General features: G+C 32.8%; 1 protein-coding gene across 3 annotated transcripts; it reads right to left on the bottom strand.

Annotated features, from left to right (window-relative positions):
- Positions 1 to 15679: 15679 nt before the first annotated feature.
- On the bottom strand, positions 15680 to 17904 carry LOC107960082 (homeobox-leucine zipper protein ATHB-13). 3 transcript variants are annotated; one of them, XR_005926679.1, is made up of 5 exons: positions 17562 to 17728; positions 17184 to 17358; positions 16713 to 17095; positions 16135 to 16634; positions 15680 to 15849 (listed from the first exon to the last, which is right to left on the bottom strand). XR_005926679.1 is itself a non-coding variant. In XM_016896294.2 (4 exons), the coding sequence occupies exons 2-4, from the start codon at positions 17320 to 17322 to the stop codon at positions 16305 to 16307; spliced, it is 852 nt and encodes a 283-aa protein (XP_016751783.1). In that variant the 5' UTR covers positions 17323 to 17358; positions 17562 to 17904; the 3' UTR covers positions 15992 to 16304. The 3 variants fall into 3 exon arrangements, 2 of the variants coding, with proteins under 2 accessions (XP_016751783.1, XP_040968374.1); XM_016896294.2 differs by lacking the exon at positions 15680 to 15849 and having other exon boundaries at positions 15992 to 16634; positions 17562 to 17904; XM_041112440.1 differs by lacking the exons at positions 15680 to 15849; positions 17562 to 17728 and having other exon boundaries at positions 15992 to 16634; positions 17184 to 17511.
- Between the last annotated feature and the right edge of the window lie 1538 nt (positions 17905 to 19442).

The following is a 19442-nucleotide window of genomic DNA, read 5'->3' on the forward strand; positions in this document are numbered from 1 at the left end:
CTCTAACTAGCAAGTTGCATATGAAGCAGCGTCTTTATGCTCATCGTTTGGAGGAAGGTGCGTCTGTGCATGAACACTTAACAGTGCTTAAAGAAATTCTCTCAAACTTGGAGGCCATGGACGTTCAGTATGATAAGGAAGATCTAGGGTTGATTCTACTTTGTTCGTTGCCCCCATCTTATTCAATCTTTAGAGACACGATTTTATAGCCGCGAGTCTCTCACAGTTGATGAGATTTATGATTCTTTGACACCGTATGATAAGATGAAGTATCTTGTGGTTAAACCTGACTCTCAGGGAGAGGGTCTCATTGTTCGTGGAAGATAAGATCGAAATGCTAATGATGATCGTGGAAGGATACAAAATTGAAATCCTCGTGGTAAATCTAAAGGTAGATCAAAGTATTCAAACAGAGGTAAAACTTGTAACTTTTGTAAGAAAAAAAGGCACATTAAATTTGAGTGCTATAAGCTGTAGAACAATATCAAAAGGGAGACTGCGAATCAAAAGGGAAAACAACCAGAAAAATCTGGTAAAGCTGATGTTGTAGAAGACTACAGCGATGGTTAACTTCTAGTCGCTTCTATTAACAATTCTAAAGTATCCGAGGAGTGGATCCTTGATTCAGGCTGCACCATCCACATGAGTCATAATTGAGATTGGTTTACAACTTATGAAACAATGTCTAAAGGTGTTGTTTTGATGGGAAATAATGCTTCGTGTAAAATTGCAGGTGTTGGAACGATTAAAATTAAGATGTTTGACAGAGTTTTCAAAACACTTAGTGACGTGTGACATGTTCCAGAATTGAAGAGAAGTTTAATTTCATTTAGTACTATTTATTCAAAAGGTACACAACTGAAAGTGGAGTTTTGAAGATTTCCAAAGGTTCCCTTGTTGTGATGAAAGGGCAGAGAAAGATTGTCAAGTTATATATTTTGCAGGGTTCTACTGTAACTAGTGATGCAGCTGTCGCTTCCTCTTCCTTGTCAGATGATGATATTACTAAACTTTGGCATATGCGCCTACGGCATATGAGTGAGAATGACATGGCAGAATTGAGCAAAAGAGGACTTCTTGATGGGTAAGGAATTTGCAAACTAAAATTCTATGAGCACTACGTTTTTGGGAAGCAAAAGAGAGTTCGATTCACCAGAGGAATCCATAACACGAAGGAAAGGTTGAAGTATATTCATTCTAGTCTGTGGGGTCCATCTAGAATGCCTTCGAAAGGTGGAGTTAATTATATGCTAACTTTTATTGATGATTTTTCTAGAAAAGTTTGGGCATTCTTCTTGAAGTAGAAAAGTGATGTGTTTTTCGCATTTAAGTTTTAGAAAAGTATGATTGAAAAATAGATGGGAAAACAAATAAAATACCTCCGTTCAAACAATAGCTTAGAGTTTTGTTCTGATGAGTTTAATAAACTATGCAAGTCAGAAGGGATCGTGAGACACTTGATAGTTTGTTATACTCCATAGCAAAAAGGCGTTGCAGAATGAATGAACAGAACGATCATGGAAAAGGTTTGATGTATGTTCTCAAATGCCAACTTACCAAATTCATTTTGGGCCGAAGCAGCCTCTACTGCATATTTATTAATCAACCGATCTCCATCCATTGCCATTGAGAAAAAGACTCTACAAGAGGTATGGTCTGGTAATCCTACTAACTATTTTTATTTAAAGTTCTTTGGGTGTCCTACGTATGTTCATGTTGATAATGGAAAATTGGAACCGAAATCCATTAAATGTGTATTTCTTGGTTATAAAGTTGATGTAAATGGGTATAAATTTTGGTGTCATGAAAATAGAAAAGTTGTGATTAGCAGAGATGTTGTTTTTGATAAAACTGCTATGCTACCTAACTTATCTCTTAAAGACTCTTCCAATAAAGAAAATCAAAAGTAAGTGAAGCATCAGATTAACCTAGAATCTCAACAGAGTCGACTGCTCAAGCTAGTACAAAAATTCATAATAGAGTTGTTTCTTCACTACAATACTTTATCGCTAAAAACAGAACTAGAAGAGAAATTAAAGCTCTAAAGAAGTATGCCGAGGTTGATCTAGTTGCTTATACTTTAAATGTTGCTGAAGATATAGATGCAAACCAAGAGCCATCTAATTATTCTAAGGCGGTTAGGTGTGAAGACTCAGAAAAGTGGATGTTTGCTATGCAAGAGGAGATGGAATCATTCCACAAAAACAAAACTGGGATCTTGTGAAACTTCCTAAAGATAAAAAGGTTGTTCGTTGTAAATGGGTGTTTAAAAAGAAAGTAGGGACTCCAAGAGTTGAATAACCCAGATATAAAGCAATGCTTGTTGCAAAGGGTTATAGTCAATTTCCAGGAGTGGACTTCACAGATGTGTTCTCCCCAGTTGTGAAGCATAGTTCTATTCAAGCTTTGCTTGGTATTGTGGCCATACATGATTTGTAGTTTGAGCAGTTAGATGTAAAACTTGCATTTTTGCATGGAGAACTTAATGAGGGTATTTATATGCAACAACCAGAGGGTTTTACAGTCTCTAAAAAAAAGGACTATGTTTGCTTGCTGAAAAAGTCACTTTACGATTTGAAACAGTCACCAAGACAGTGGTCCAAGAGGTTTGATTACTTTATGACTTCTCATGATTTCAAAAGAAGTAGTTTTGACAATTGTGTTTACTTTAAGAAAAACAGTAATGGTTTTTTTGTGTATCTACTCATTTATGTTAATGACATGTTGATAGCAGTAAAAGATAAAGGAGAGATAAGAAAGGTTAAAGCCCAACTAACTGAAGAATTTGAGATGAAAGATTTGGGACCAGTAAATAAGATATTTGGTATGGAGATTCTCAGAAATAGAAAAGCAAGTACATTGTACCTAAGTCAGAAGGGGTACATTGAGAAAGTTCTTTGCAGGTTCAATATGCAGATTGCTAGACCTGTTAATACTCCTTTAGCAACCCATTTCAGGCTTTCGTCGGCTTTGTCTCCACAATCAGATGATGAGATTAAATACATGTCACATGTTCCATACTCTAGTGCAGTGGGATCTCTCATGTATGCTATGGTTTGTTCACATCCAGATTTATCATATGCAGTCAGTGCAGTTAGCAGATACGTGGGGAATCTCGGTAAAGAACATTGGAAAATATTTTAGTGGATTTTAAGATACTTACGAGGTACTACTGATGTTTACTTACAATTTGGAAGAACTAGAGATGGAGTCATTGGGTATGTTGATGCTAATTTTGCTAGAGACCTTAATAGAAGAAGATCTCCCACATGTTATATCTTTACAATAGGAGGTTGTGCAATCAGTTGAAAAGCCACTTTGCAAACTACAGTTGCTTTGTCTACCACTGAAGCTAAGTACATGGCGATTACTGAAGCTTATAAAGAAGCTATTTGGTTGAATAGACTCTTTAGTGAACTCAATGAAGACATTCAAATTAGTACAGTATTTTGTGACAGTCAGAGTGTCATCTTCCTTACAAAAGATCAAATGTTTCATGAGAGAACAAAAAATATTGATGTTCGGTATCATTTTGTTCGTGATATTATTGCTCGTGGTGATATTTTTGTTAGCAAAATTAGTACTCATAAAAATCCTGTAGATATATTTACTAAGTCACTTTCATAACCAAGTTTGAGCATTACTTACTCTTGGTTGGTGTTCATTGTTGAAGTTAAACCCTTAAGGGGTTTTATAGAAGAGGTGGAGAACTTGTGCATTGAGAGTTCTCGATGAAGAACTTGTTAATTTAGAATTCGTCTCAAGGTGGAGATTGTTAGAATTAAGTGACTAGAATCCTTATTTAAATAAAATACAGTGGTAAAATAAAATAAAATTAAAATTCATATAGAACTACACTTCTTTTATTTTATTTTAGAATAAGGTTTTTTTTAAACCTTATTAAACTCCATCTATTTGATATGATTAGAATAAGGTGTTTCAATCTTACTACACTTCTATTATAACATGGTTTTACAAGCTTAAAAATAGACATAGTCTACTTCTTTTGTAATCATTCGAATTTGACATAGTGAATTTTTTTGTACTCTGCCCGTGGTTTTTTCCCGGAAGGGTTTCCACATAAAAATCTGTGTGCTCTTTATTTTTATTTCTCTTTTCTTTGCGATATATTGCCATTATCGACGTTCTATTTTTACACTTCGAACAAAGCTCGTATATGTAAAACTGAACCAAAACTACATAAACATTTGCTTGTTTTCTTTGTTTATTGATTTCTATTCTAGTTGTTTCTTAAGTTACAACTTGACAAACAACTACTTAGCAAGTTCAATACTTTCAACTGGTATCAAGCTAAATACTAGATGGACTTGGAGAGATCCTATTGTTAGTTGTTGAATCATAGAAGAAGTTCAATTTGCAAGCTTTTTATGCTTGACGGCTCAAACTATGCATACTAGAAGGCATATGTAAGAATGTATATAAAGTTTATTAATAAGAAGACATGGAATACAATTTTGGCAAGGTAAAAACCACCTACTAAAAAGTTAATGGGGTTCACGCTCCTAGACTTGAAACAACATTGTTACCTAAGGAAGACAAAGCAACTAATTACAACTCAAAGGCCTTGAATGCTACCATCAACACTGTAAATCCCTAGGAGTGCCTATCTCCAAGTGTGTTTTTGGTTGTGAAGCTTAGACAATTTCAATGTTGTCAGCTCCCAAGTTTTAGACAAGACTTCCCTTTTGGCGCGCGCAAAAAAAGAAGAAAAAAGAAAAAGAAAGAACAAAATAGAGTTTGGATTTAAAACATGATATTAAAATTTTTTTGGTTAGATTTTTTATATTTTCTTTATTTTTTTAATTTTTATAAAATTTAAATTTGTAATTTTTAAAAAATTATATATAATGTCATATCATGTCACGTTATTGGAGCCACCAATGAGGTGTCATGCCATATTAGAGAAATGGTTTACTATTAGTCGAGCAACGATCATATCAATTTTTCTGCTGAAACTGGATATATTTGACAAAAATTGAAAAAGTAAGGTTTGACATTCTGAAAAAAAGGACCACAATGTAAAAATATATTAAGGGTGAAGTTTATCATTATGCCTAATAATAAATGTTATGAATTTGATTAAAATTTTTTTATAATTTTTTAAATTGTCACATAATTATAATTATAAAGTACTTTTTTATAATTTTAGAAATTAAATTATGAATTATTTTTTATAATTATCGTTAAATAATTGAAAAGTGCAAAATTAATATTTTACCTATAATTCAATGGTTAAATTAATTATTAACTCTTTGAGTCAACATGTCACACTATTATTTCGCCAAGAGGCAACAAAAGTTAATGGAAGAGTGACTAAATTGTTACGACACAATAACATTGATGATTATTACGTAACTTTTAGAAGTAATTTTAACTTAATTTAATGATCATTTCTATAATTTACCTAAAGAAAAAAATGCATTGAACTTTGAATGAGTCAAGGGTTGCCTAAGGCCTCTACTTCCAAAATGAAAAATTTTCAATATATCCATTTAGAAATTGTAAAAGTGATAAACCAACATTTAGTTCTTAAATTTGATAATATTTTCTTATTTGGTCTCTAAAATTTTTTTGGTTCACGTTAGTCTCTAAATTTGATAATTTTTTTTCTAATTTTTGTTGACAATGTCTCACCACATTAAGTGTTTTGTTTGGTTTGTTATGGTTGGTTCCTATTTTTTAGGAAGTCAATCAGTCAAAAATAGTTTGTTCAGTCTTTCGTGGGATTATTCTGTTTTTCAATGGTAAGTTAGTAGGTCTTATGACCATGTTTTGCCTTCTATATAATTCTGTATAAAGGTTTAGGTGTTGAAGTAATTTTTTGGATGAATTCCTCAAGTTTATCTCTATCTCCTCTGTGTTAAGAATTATCATCTAGCTTTTATTGTTGGTGTCAGGGACAGGTTGAGAGAGCGTCTTATGCAACCTGTTTCGAATACAATGTCACAACATCAGAATCATTCCAATAAATTCGTCCAGCCATCTATTCCTCGCTTTGATGGTTATTATGATCATTAGAGCATGCTGATGGAAATTTTCTTGATGTCAAAAGAATATTGGCCAATCGTTGAGGGTGGAAGTTAGGAGCCGGAAGCTGGAACCTATTTTTCGAATGCACAAAAGATAGTTATAGAAGTATAGAAACTAAAAGACTTGAAGGCTAAGAACTATCTGTTCCAAGCAACTGGTCGTTCAATCCTTGAGGCAATTCTTTGCAAGGATATGATAAAACATATTTAGGATTCCATGAAGAACAAGTATCAAGTGAATGCAATGGGAAAGTGTGCATTACTTCAGACTCTACGAGGTGATTTTGAAACCTTGCGTATGAAGCCAAGAGAGACTATTCTAGACTATTTCTCCAGGACGATGGAAATCGTAAATATGATGTAGACTCATGAGGACAAGCTTGAAGATGTTGCTATCATTGAGAAGATTTTACGATCCTTGTTATCAAAATATAATTTTGTTGGTTGCTCAATTGGAGAAGCAAGAGATCTGGATACACTTTCCCTTGATGAGTTAGAGAACTCATTGATGATTAATGAGTCAAAATTCACTCTAAAGGAGAAGGAGAAGCAAGCTTTTCAGGCAGTATCAACTCTAAAAGATTTTAAGCATAGTAACAACAATTGGAAAAGAAGAAACTCGAATGGTGTTGAAGAGAAAAGTGTGGGAAAGAATGGTTGGAATCATCACATATCTGATGAGAAGTCGAAAGCTGTAGAAAAATCACATATTGAATGCTTTCGATGCCATATATACAATCATTATCGTAGTGAATGCTATAACAATTTGAACAGAGGTCGTGTGAGAGGCCGTGGTAGATGTCATGCGGAGAAAGGATAAATTTTGCAAATGCAACTAAAGAAGAGGAGGAAGTTACTCTTTTGATGGTGTATGACCTGAAGGAGAATACCCAAAAGAATGTTTGGTATCTTGATACAGGTTGTAACAATCATATGTGTGGAAAACCAATCAACATTATCTGAGCTTGATGAGACATTCTGAACAACAATAAACTTTGGTAACAACTCTCTTGTTTCTATCTACGGACGAGGGAAGGTGAAGATCCAAACAAAGTTCACATCTGTCCAGAGTATTTCAGATGTTTTCTATGTTCCAGATATAAAGTTAAATTTAATTAGTGTGTCAACTCCAAAAGAAGGGTTATGAGGTGATTATCAAGGATGGAGTGAGCAAGATTTAATATTGCAATATTAGGTTGATCACTAAAGTCGACATGACAACCAATAAGCTCTTTCCACTGTATATTCAGAATATTGAACCTGGTCACTCTTGTTTTTCAACATGAGAGACTAATTCGGCATGGCTTTGGATTACAGGTATAGACATTTGAGTTTTGGAAGATTGCAAACATTACAATGAAAGAAGATGGTGTTGGTCTCCTTGCATTTGATACTCCTTCAGAAGTATGTAAAGATTGTGTTGTTGGAAAGATGCCTGAGATAGCTTTCCAAAAGGAAAAGCCTGAAGAATGGCGAGGTTGACAAGGATAAAGCATGTTTGGTAGCTAAAGGCTACAAGCAACAATTTGATGTTGACTACAAATGCAACACCCTGAAAATTTCTACAGTAAGATGTTATCCTTAATATAGTAAAATAAGGAAATAAAGTGACAAGAAGAGGAAAAAAATTGAGTTATGTCACTGGGAAGTATATTATGATATACTAATTTAAGAAAAGACTAAATTGTAAAAGTGAGAAAAGTTTTGTGGCCCAAGAGTAAATACTCAAAATTTGAGGGATTAAAAAGTAAATATGAAAAGTTGAAGGACTAATAGTGCAAATATTTTAAGGGTGGAATGATCTAGAAACCAAGGAAAATTGATGAATTAGGACCAAATTGAATAGGTGAAGAATTATGAGGGATTAAATTACAATTTTACCAAAGTAAGTGATGACTCAAGAATGGAATTTTAAAAGATAACTAAGGGCAAAATGGTCAATTGGAAGAGAGAGAAATCTAGAGACAATGATGATGTTGGAGATATTTTAGATAAATTAAATAAATAAATATTAGTTTATTAATACTTTAAATTGATTTTTAAATGATATTTTATTATTATTTTATTTAGTATATATAAGAAAAGAAAGATGAAGAATCATTATCTTTTCTTTCCCATGCAAACCAACGTGAGAGAGAGGAAGAAGAAAAGAAGTTTTCTTTCTTTACAATTTGGTCCTTCCACCAAAAATTCACCATTTTCACCTAGAAATCAAAAGAATTTCCATAGCTACTAAGAGAGAAAAATGTTAAGGAGACCATGAGGAGTTAGAATATCAAGTTGGATTCAAGAAATAGAAGCTGGAGGAGAGAGAAAATTAAGTTAAAGATTAGTATCAATAGAACAAGGTAAGTACATCAAGATTTCAATATGTTTTTAAGTTTGTTATTATTGAAAAACCATGGAAATAATGTAATAGTAGAGTTTTCTTACATAAGGTCCTATATTCTTGATATGTTAGTGAAGAGAAAATAAGAGAAAGTGATGAGAAATGGTGTAGAAAAAGAAAATAAGGGTGTTATAACATGGTAATTAATATCTTGCACTAAAACAGTTTTGGACAGCAGCAGTAGTCTAACTTTGAAAAATTATAAAAAATTGTAGAAATCTAATTATAGGATGAATAAAATATGAAATTAAATATTATTAAGTCTAGTTTCTTATAGAAGAAATGGTGTAAGCAATGGAATTGTAAATCATGAGATATGATGAATTTTGTGAGACAAGGTCAGAATGATTTTGGGTTCCCCTGTTCTTACTTTTTAAAATCGCAAAAAATTGGATAAAACAAATTATAGGCTTAAATTTATATGTTTAGAATATTGAATGAGTCTAGTTTCAAGATAAATAAACGGGAACATCGTTCGAATTCTGTACGAGAAGATAATTAATTTTTAGTGAAGAAGGGTCACGACTGTCAGACAGCAGAATAGGGGTAACTTTAAAGAATAAACTGTACTTATTGACTAAACAAAAAATTCTGAAAATTTTATGGTAAGAAGATATATAAGTCTAGTTTCAGGAAAAATTATCGGATCTTAATTTGGAGTTCTACAGCTCCAGATATAAATAATTTAGTGACTATGACAAAGATAGACAGCTTGAATATTCATAAAAGTAAATAATAAAAATTATAGATGATGTTACTTACAAGTGTGTTATATACATCAAGGATGTGGAATGGAGAGGAGGAGGAGGAAAATATGTATGAATATTCATCTAGCATGGCTAATTTGCATATTTTAGGCTCAGGAACTAAATTGAATAAAAGTAAAACTTTATGGGCAATTTTGTAAAAAGGTCAGAAATGATCAAATTACATGAAATGGATTATTTTATTATTTAAATTATAAAATTGAATGAAATTATTAATTTAGTTCAAGATCGGGGGAAAACATGTTTTAGGGATTAAATTGAAAAGAGTTGAAATTATGGAAAATTCTAATATTTTATAGAATTCATGGACTGTTATCAATATGTATGAGAATAATAGCTGGACATAAGGATTAAATTGCAAGAATTTTATTTTCCTGACCCTAAGGATGAAATCGTCATTAATTAAAAGTTTAGGGGCAAAATGGTAACTTTGCCTAGAGAATTAATTAAATGCATTAGAATATGAAATGAATGAAAATGATGATCAAATTTATTTATAAAGATCCGGACGACTCAAATACGAGACTTGATCATGGAAAAGAAAAGATATCGGATTAATGAAATTATAAACACAAACAAGCAATGAGGTAAGTTCATGTAACTTGAATTATATTCTTAAATGCTTGAAATGTATGTTATTGATGTGAATATGATTTGAAAGTTCATTGTATGAAAATTTATGAAACATTGATATATTTGATAAAAAGGGGAAGAAATCCCGGTTGAATGAAAGGAAATTCCGATGGATCTCTGAAAAAGAATTGACGGTAAAAAGGATCTAGCCCGGACGGGTGATCCTATCCTGATATAGCCCTCCCGAAGAATATGTGGAAAATGGATTTAGCTCGGACGGGTAATCCGAATTAGGGTCTGAATTTAGCCTGGACTGGTAATTCAGATCCAAGCTCATTAGAGTAATTATCGTTGCAGGGGATTTAGCTTGGACTGGTAATCCCGCTGTAAGGATGAGGTTCGCGGGAGTGTGCTTTCTGAAATGAAATGTGTAAGACCATGGTTGAAAGACACCATGGCAACATGATATGAAATGTGTAAGACCATGGTTGAAAGATACCATGGCAACAGGATATAAAATGTGCAAGACCATGGTTGAAAGATACCATGGCAACATGATATAAAATGTGTAAGACCATGGTTGAAAGATACCATGGCAATAGGATATAAAATGTGTAAGACCATGGTTGAAAGATACCATGGCAATGTAACATGAAATGAACAAGACCATGGTTGAAAGATACCATGGCAACCTGACAGAAAATGAGTAAGACCATAGTTGAAAGACACAATGGCATCATGTCAAAGATAAATAAGACCGTGGATGGGAGACGCGATGACATCTATTGAACAATTGATATTCAGGTAATATGTATCAGATGACGAATGGTTATATGAAATGGTTGTGTGAAATGTTTACAAGAACTGGTCATATGGAAATGTATGTACAAAATAGCTGTGTGAAATAATTATGAAGATAGATAAACGAAATAAGAATAAGTACATGGAATATAATTTATGTTAAGTTTGATATAAACTTTACCAGAACAAATATACATAAAATAAATGGAAATGATGGAGCATGAAATATTGATATAATGAAATGATTGATATATACTTATGAAGAAACGGTAAGAGAATGATATGTTGATACAAGGAAATTATGTAAGTAAAGACAATTATTAAACTCAAGCGTGACATGTCGAGAAAATAAGTATATCAATGTTGAATTTATATGAAATATGTGCAAGTATACTAACAATGATATTGTTTGACGTTTAGACAAGTGTCAAGCTATTGATTGAATGGTAACATGTTTAATTATAAGAAGCATTGAAATGGTAAGTACTTAGATGAAAATATTTAAGATTTTGCGAAATTTTTTATGATCCCGATTTAATTCCGATTGGTTTTTAATGTATGTTTAGGGCCTCAAGGGCCCAATAGAGAGACGTTATGATTATTTTCAAAATATGAATAATAAATGACTCAGAATTATCTGAAAATGTTCAATAAACTCCGGTAATGCCTCGTACCTATTCTGGCAATGGATACGGGTAGGGGGTGTTACAACAAAGAAGTGTTTACTGCTATGGCTCAGCTTGAGACAATCAGATCAGTGGTGGCATTAGCAGCACAAAACTCGTGGCTGATTTTACAACTCGACGAGTTAACTTTCCTACACGAAGAGTTAGAATAGCAAGTATTCATCGATCAACCCTCTGGTTATGTGAAATGTGGAAGTGAACATAAAATATATAGATTAAAATCCTAGTATAGTCAAATAAATGCTTATTTTAGTTTGGCAAGTTTTAAGAAATGTTCGTATGAACATACTCTTTACTGCAAAGTTGAAGAGGAGAAGATGGTTATCATGTGCTTGTACGTGGATGATTTTATTTATACCGAGAATAATCAGACAATGCTTGATAAATTTAAACAATCAATGATGAATGAGTTTGATATGTTTGATCTTGGGTTAATGCGTTATTTTCTCGGTATTAAAGTATATCAATTAGATTATGGAATTTTTATTTCACAAAAGAAGTATGTTAGGGAGATTTTGGATAGGTTTGGGATGAAGAATTGCAATTCTGGGGCCACACGTACTGAGCTGAGGTTGAGATTGGAGAAAAGACCTGCAGGAAATAAGATTGACAACACTCTATACAAATAGCTCGTAAGAAGCTTGATGTATTTAACAACCACTCGACCTGATATTATGTACTCTATCAGTCTTTTCAGCAGATTCATGGAACACCTAAAACAGATTCATTTTATTGTTGCTAAAATGATCCTTAGGTACTTGCAAGGGATGTCGAGTTATGGAATTTTATACAAGAAAGGAGTAGAGTTTGATCTTATTGGATTCACTGACGGTGACTTTGTAGGGGATACAAATGATCGAAAGAGCACTTCAGAGTATGTGTTCATGTTGAGGTTTGAAGCTATTTCTTGGTCATCTAGGAAAAAACCAATTGTTACTTTGTCAACCACTGAAGCAGAGTTTGTAGCAACCACCACATGTGCTTGTCATGCAATTTGGCTAAGGAATGTTCTTGTAGATGTTTATTTTCCACAGGAAGGACCTACTCCAATTTATTGTGATAACAACTCAACTATAAAATTGTCAAAGGATCCTGTCTTGCAAGGAAGTATGAAGCACATAGATGTGAAGTTTCATTTCTTGAGAGATCTTATGAAGAAGTGAATTACAGAAGTTGTTTACTGTAGAAGTGAGGATTAAGCTGCTAATATTTTCACTAAGCCCCTCAAGGTTGAGAAGTTTATAAAGTTGAGAAAGCTGCTCGATGTTTGCATATTGAAGAAGGGGATGCAGAATGGAGTTGCTTAAATTGAAAGTTTTAGATTTTTGCTTTCAGTTTAAGAGAGGGATTGTTGACAATGTCCACACCACATTAAGTGTTTTGTTTGGTTTGTTATTGTTCGTCCCTATTTTTTAGGAAGTCAATCAGTCAAAAATAGTTTGTTCAATCTTTCATGGGATTATTCTGTTTTTCAATGGTCAGTTGTGAGTTTTATGTCTACGTTTTTCCCTTCTAAGTAAGCTTGTATAAAGGCTCAGGTGCTGAAGTTATTTTTTGGATGAATTCCTCAAGTTTATCTCCATCTTTTCTATGTTAGGAATTCTCTTTTAGCTTTTATCAATTTTGGTTCCAATGATGATACGACATTTTAAGATTGTACTATGTTATCACCTAAAATTTTTAAGAAAGATATATTTTAATATCATGATGTGACACAATATCAAAATATCATGTTATAAGATGAATTAAATTTAACAAAATTTGAAGACTAATGTAAATAAAATTACAAATACAATGACTAAATATATTAGTATTGTATAATTAAAAAAACACACACACACACATTACAGTTAACCTACCAAAATTGTTGGTTGGCCCTTGTGGGTCATTGCTCGATTCCCAAATGACACTGTTTTCAATGTTTAGAAGACACAAGTGTGAAAAGTAATCATTCTCTAATTACATAATTGAACTTAAATTACACAGTTTTATCTGAATAGGAGATCATATATGCATGAAATCAGTATCAACCTCGACCTTCGGTATACTAGTCCATATAAATAAAGAAATTGTTTACTTAATTTGTTGCCTATAGCTAGACATAGCTTTCCTAATCTATTTGTTTCCATTAAATAACCCAAAAGCCGATCCTTAAAATATTGTTTTTAGGCAGTTGACACACCCCCAAATCATGTTACAATTTGAATAATTAATTTCATGCTTTTGCTTCTCACATGCTATCTAACTTATCGCAGACATGTTTGGGAATATATTGAAGCTTTTACTCAAGGAATTTAAACCATGCACGTGGCCACTATATAACCTCTACTATTTTTTAATAAATTTTATGACTCCTATTTTAAAACTCAACTTCCAGCCTGCATGTTTCCAAAAGATTATCTCAAATCTCTTCACATGCTCCCATCAGAATAAAGTATAATTAAATAAATTCATAAACAAGTGTATAACGGCGCAATCAATTTATAATTTCATCCTTAAGTCTAGCAGACTTTGACTTTTACTATATCCTAAATATGAACAAATGATTTGTACATTTTATCTCTTAAACTAATTAAGGATCCTCTGCAAATGAAGGTGAAGCCTACCAAAGAATACATGTTAGTTACCGCGTGTGGACTCATTTTCCTGGTCCATTCTAATATTCCTTTACTATCAATATGGCATGAAGAAGATTCATTCTTTGGGTACTAAATTATGAAAATGAAGTTGAATTAGACCGCACTTGGTAACTATATAGAATACGAATTTGAACTATAATAGCTAACAAAAATGTGTGGTGCTTTATGATAATTGAATGAGGATCATAGGTTAGCTACCAGACAGTAAGATAATTAGTTGCCTAACACATTTACATCCCAAATTATTGCTTTGGGACCAATGATCGATGCCATTGACAATTACTTTGAAGCTGCCATTGAAAAGAACAAATGTGACAAGATGTTTATAAAGTTGGGTTAGTTAATTAGATTAAGTTGCATTACATCCATACTATTAACACTACTCGACTTGGGTTGAATCATTTATGTTTATAAATGCATGGTATAAAACTTGTTTAGGCTAGCTCACGTTACTTTTTCTAATATATATATATTATTTACATTTACTTTCTAATAAATTTATCATTTTTTTAAATTTTACTAAATACTCAATTTGAGTATAAATATTTAAAACACTGCTCACGTAAGGATTAAATCTTTTAAAGTAATCAAATTGCTCTAGTATTGATTGTAATTATGTTGTATTGTTTTAGTTATAATGGTGTGAAAAAATCAACAATGTATACTTCACCTTAGCTTCATGGTTATTGAACTGAATAGTATTGTTATATATATATATATTATGAGTCATTATGTTTAAACTTAATTTAAGCATGTTCTAAAGATTTGATTTTTATTTAATTGTTTTGAAAGATATAATCTTTACATAAGCAAAGTTTAAGTCCAAAATTAACATTTAACTTTAAAATTTTAATGTTTTCTTTCAATAATTTTTTTTATAATTTTAAATGAATTTAATTTTACTTTTTAAATCTATTATTTTTATTCAAGATTTCTTAAATTAAATACAAATGTTTCCTTTGGAGGAGTGACAAAATTAACCTAGGTGGAATTAAAAATATCGGTGGCGGTGAAATTAATTATTATAATTGTGAAATTAAATCCATAACAAAGAGTTAAAAAAGTAAAACGAAACAAGAGTGGTTAGATAATTCAAACATAACTTTAGTGATGAGTTGAAAATAAGAAAGGATGGCCAAAGACATTAAACTAAAAACAATATATAACAAAAGTTTTAAACAATTTTATTTTTAAGAGCACATTATAAGTATGTAAAATTATAGTACAAAAAGAAGAATTAAATCATAACTAAATTAGGCAAGATCAGGTCATCCTAGAATAATCATCATGCTATAACAGAAGGATTTCATCCGGCAGTTGGATAAAGGTAAACCTACCTAACAGTGTTGAGAACACCATTAAAGCTAACCCATCAGCTACATTATTGTACTCTCTAAAAGTATGTGTAATCTTAACCATCCAAGAAACTAGTAATAGGTATCATAATATTTTATGTCTTTATTATTGTTTATTTTATAAATATTTTTAAAAAAAGATTTTCATTGTATGTATTTTAATTAATCATTTTATTGGGTTGTGATAGAAAATAGGGATAAAAAAACAAAGTTAAAAAGTAAGGTGATTTTTATGAATACAAAGTTGCTGAAGTCATTAGCCTTTATGGGTGAAAAATGTGAGGTAAGATTGTTGAAACTTACCGTAGTTGTGTTATCCAAACACCATACAATAATTCAGCTATAATTATTTATATTTTGAAAAATGTGAAGTATAGCTTAGTTGTATATGAAGGAAGGCATATGAGAAATTGAAGAAATAGCAGGATAAGTGAGCTGGTTTTTATTTTTATTTTGGAGAATAATAAGTGAATTGTTATATTCAAGAAAATGACCATTTCCAACTCTTCTTGTTTGCTTCTTCTCTTCATGTACATGTTTGTCATCTTCTCTCCCTTGGAATGCGTGTTGGATACTCTGTCCTTTTCTCCTATATTAAAATGAAATTTAATAGTTTGTAAACTTGGAGTAGATTTCTTCTTCTCTCTCTCTTAAAAATTAAGATATTAACTTGGGGAAGATATTTTTTGTTCACCATTGGCATTTATTTACCCTTTAGTACTGAATATTGATGAAATCAGAAAAATATATATATATATATATTATCATTTCAAGGGTTCTCTCTTCAATGCACTCAAAGTACACAAAAGACATGATTCCAACGCAAGAAAAATGAAACAATAATTAGAATTATTATGTAGCTAAACAGAATCACCTTTCTATTCTTTCATGGCCCATGCTAGCGCTGCTGCAAACCAACCCGCACTGCAATTTACTTAGAAAAATAATATAATTTTACTTGGGGAAAAAAATTTTCATCTCGCATGATCCAACCTTAGCTAAGCAAACATTTCTCTCTCCCTCGGGAACTTGAAAAATGATGAATCAATTGAAATGTTGTTGCTGTTCAAGCCATGGCCAAAACCCGGTTTGTTCCTCGATGGTGCAGAACATGTTGGTGATGAGGCTCTCTTCTTTAACCATTTGAGGAGGTTGATGATGATCATCGTGGCTTGAATTTGACGACGCCGCTTGGAACAGTCCTGTTGGAAACAGGGTTCTTGCTGGTCTGCTAATCGTAGCCGCCGGGGGCGGCGGCCTGTCGTTATCCAGCTTCACATCCGAGCTGTTTTCACTTCGGTTGCTGCTACAACCTTCTGTTTCTTTATTTAGATTGATGCATTCACTTGCTTCTCTGCCTTTCAGTGCCATTATCTACTTCCACACACACACAACATTAATTAGCTCGTAAACAACTAAACATATATATATATATTTATACTGTGGGTTTACCTCTGCTTGAAGCTTTTTGTTGTGAGCTTGAAGTGCATCATTGTCTGCTTTGATGAGCTCGTACTGTCTCTTGAGGAGATCATAGTCTTTCTCAAGTTGCTTGGTTTTCCATCTAGCTCGTCTGTTTTGAAACCAAATAGCAATCTGTCTTGGTTGCAGTCCAAGAGCTCGAGCCAGCTGCATTTTTCGCTCGGGTTCCAGCTTGTTGCCTAACTCAAAGTTCTTCTCTAGTGTCTTTACCTGTTCCATGTTAAGCCTCCTCTTCTTTTCACCTGCCTGTGACCCATCGTCCGATATATCATCCTCTCCATTTGCTTCTTCACACACATGATCTATACCTGAATATGAAGACATTGATCTCTTCCCCAGAAATGATGCAACACCTGTGGCTCCAAAACATAAATCAAATTGAATTCCAGCATAGATTTAGATCAGATGAAAGCATAGAGATATATATGTGAGACTAAGTACCATGAAACTCCTGGGGCGCCGTGCAAGAAGGGAGGATTTGATTGATAGAGTTAGTGGAGCGTTGATGATCTTCGTGATCATGATGAGGCGTTTGGAGCATGAAATTTGCTGGGAAGAAAGCCATTCCATTGCAAGACATGGAGCAGATGACAGACAGCTCTTGTTTTAAATAAGCCTGCAATATATTAAAGAAAAACTCTATTTTCACCAACTCATGATTGTTGCAGATCCTCGGAGTGGACACAGAGTTTAATGTAAGAAAAGCAAAAGAGAGATTCGATATATATATACATATATCAGACTAAAGGGAAAACTAGAATTTCTTGAATTGGAATGAAGGTGATGCAGAGATTTGTAGAAAATTGATAGCTTATATACCTTAGCAAACTGCAACCTCTAGCTTTTTAGGAAGAAACTGTTTTTTCTTTTATATTATTTCTATTGAGAGAAAGAGATGTATGTGAACGATGATGACTCTATTCTTCCATTCCTTTAGTCTCTTTATACGAGGATGGATTTATTTCATTAGAAAACAGGGATTTTTAATTTTATCTTATTTTACTTTCTTTTTTTTTATAAATAAGGCGTTGCAGAGGGAAAAGCTGTCTTTTTTTTTATTATTATTATAAAAAGTCTTTTAACAATAAAAAGAAAATTCATGATTTATTGATTAAATAATTTGTTGACACACACAACCCATTTGCATGTTGGGGACAAAAGTGAGACAAGAAAAAGAAAAGAAAAAAGAAGCAGAAAGGCTTAGCTGCTAACTAAATTAAGCCTGGTGTGGTGACTCAGAAAACAATTTCATGGAGTGCTTCCAATCCTAGTCCAATAATATGAGGGTCATTTTCGGTTGGAAATACCTTTTTATATATCACTTACATAATTCTCTTTATTAATCAACTATTAAATTTATAAGTTCAATGTAATGCAAACTCATAAATTTCTCAATTCTTTTTACTTCTTGGAGGTAAATTAATCTTTTCACTGCCGGTTATTTCCTTAAATTTCCCAGTAACCGTTGGTTCCCTTAATCATCTTAACTACAGTTAGCTTGATAGCTATAAATAATGTTACTCCCTTTTTTCTTTTTTCTTTTTTATGAAAAAGAAATTACAAGACACAACCTATTTTTTTATGATGAAAAAGAAATTATAAGACAACCTACATAGGTAAATTCATTTCCCAAAAAATGAGCAGACTTTGACTTCTCAAGTGAGTCAACTAGCCTAACTTATCGGCTTCCTGATTCTCTGAGTATGTAACAAATATTCTAATGGCGAATTTGATACAATAGTTGAAGAATCTTTCTGATTAGAGTTGAATTGGACTCTCCTATAAGACTTTCTTGGATGACCTTAACCATCTCCAAGCTACTTGTCTCGATCAACACATTATCAAAACCTTGGTCAAGTAAGATGTCTAATCCATCCAATATGCCTCACAATTCAACCTCAAACATTGAGTAACTGCCCAATAACCTATTAAAGCTAGTGATTCACTCCCCATTTCGGTTTCTCACAACTCCCCCTACTGCCACAGAACCATCCTCATGTCTAACGGATCCAACTGTATTCAAGTATATCCCACTCCCAATCAAATTAGAGCAAATGATCGATTTTTGAATCTATTTCTCAATTGGCCTATTGTCAGATAGCAAAAATTGTTTGGCCCAACTGTACGAGACCTTAATAGTATTATTGCTGCTCCAAGTCGTACCCTGAAAGATGAAAAGATTACTGTTCTTCCAAATACGCCAGATAATAATCCTAAAAAATCACTTCCATTCAACATCCCCAAAGCAAATGTCATAATGATACTGCAAATTTTAAATGAACCATTCCTGTAGATTACTTAAGTAAAACCTGTGAAGTTTATCAGTAGGAGTAATAACGTCCTAGACTTTCCTTGCTTCAGTGCAATCCCTAATGACATACAACACATCTTCTGAAATATGGCCACAAACTCCACACGCTGAACATGGTTCAATCCCCGCTGGACTCTTTTTGTGTTGGTGAGTAATTTCTACTTGAACACTAGCTAATAAAAAATCTTAACCCTTTGGGGGCCTTTGAACTTCCAAAGGATCTTCCAGATATCTTCCTTATGATTCTAGGAACATTCCCGAATTTTTCCATATGCACTTTTAACAGAGAAGGAACCTGTCCTCGTTCATCCCCAAATAATCTTGTCAACTCTTGCTCTCGAGTGAGGTAGGGGTATCCCAGTAATCTTCCGAGTGACAGTCTTCGGTAA

This window comes from Gossypium hirsutum, chromosome A05, assembly GCF_007990345.1.
Source record: "Gossypium hirsutum isolate 1008001.06 chromosome A05, Gossypium_hirsutum_v2.1, whole genome shotgun sequence".
NCBI classification, from domain to species: Eukaryota; Viridiplantae; Streptophyta; class Magnoliopsida; order Malvales; family Malvaceae; genus Gossypium; species Gossypium hirsutum.

Bases quoted from the DNA above. Each gene is read 5' to 3' on its own strand.
- LOC107960082 (XM_016896294.2), bottom strand. From the start codon at position 17,322: ATGTCTTGCAATGGAATGGCTTTCTTCCCAGCAAATTTCATGCTCCAA. The intron at 17,096-17,183 runs GTACTTAGTCTC...TTGGAGCCACAG, and splicing joins GGCGCCCCAGGAGTTTCATG to GTGTTGCATCATTTCTGGGG. The intron at 16,635-16,712 runs GTAAACCCACAG...GTGTGGAAGTAG, and splicing joins ACAAAAAGCTTCAAGCAGAG to ATAATGGCACTGAAAGGCAG.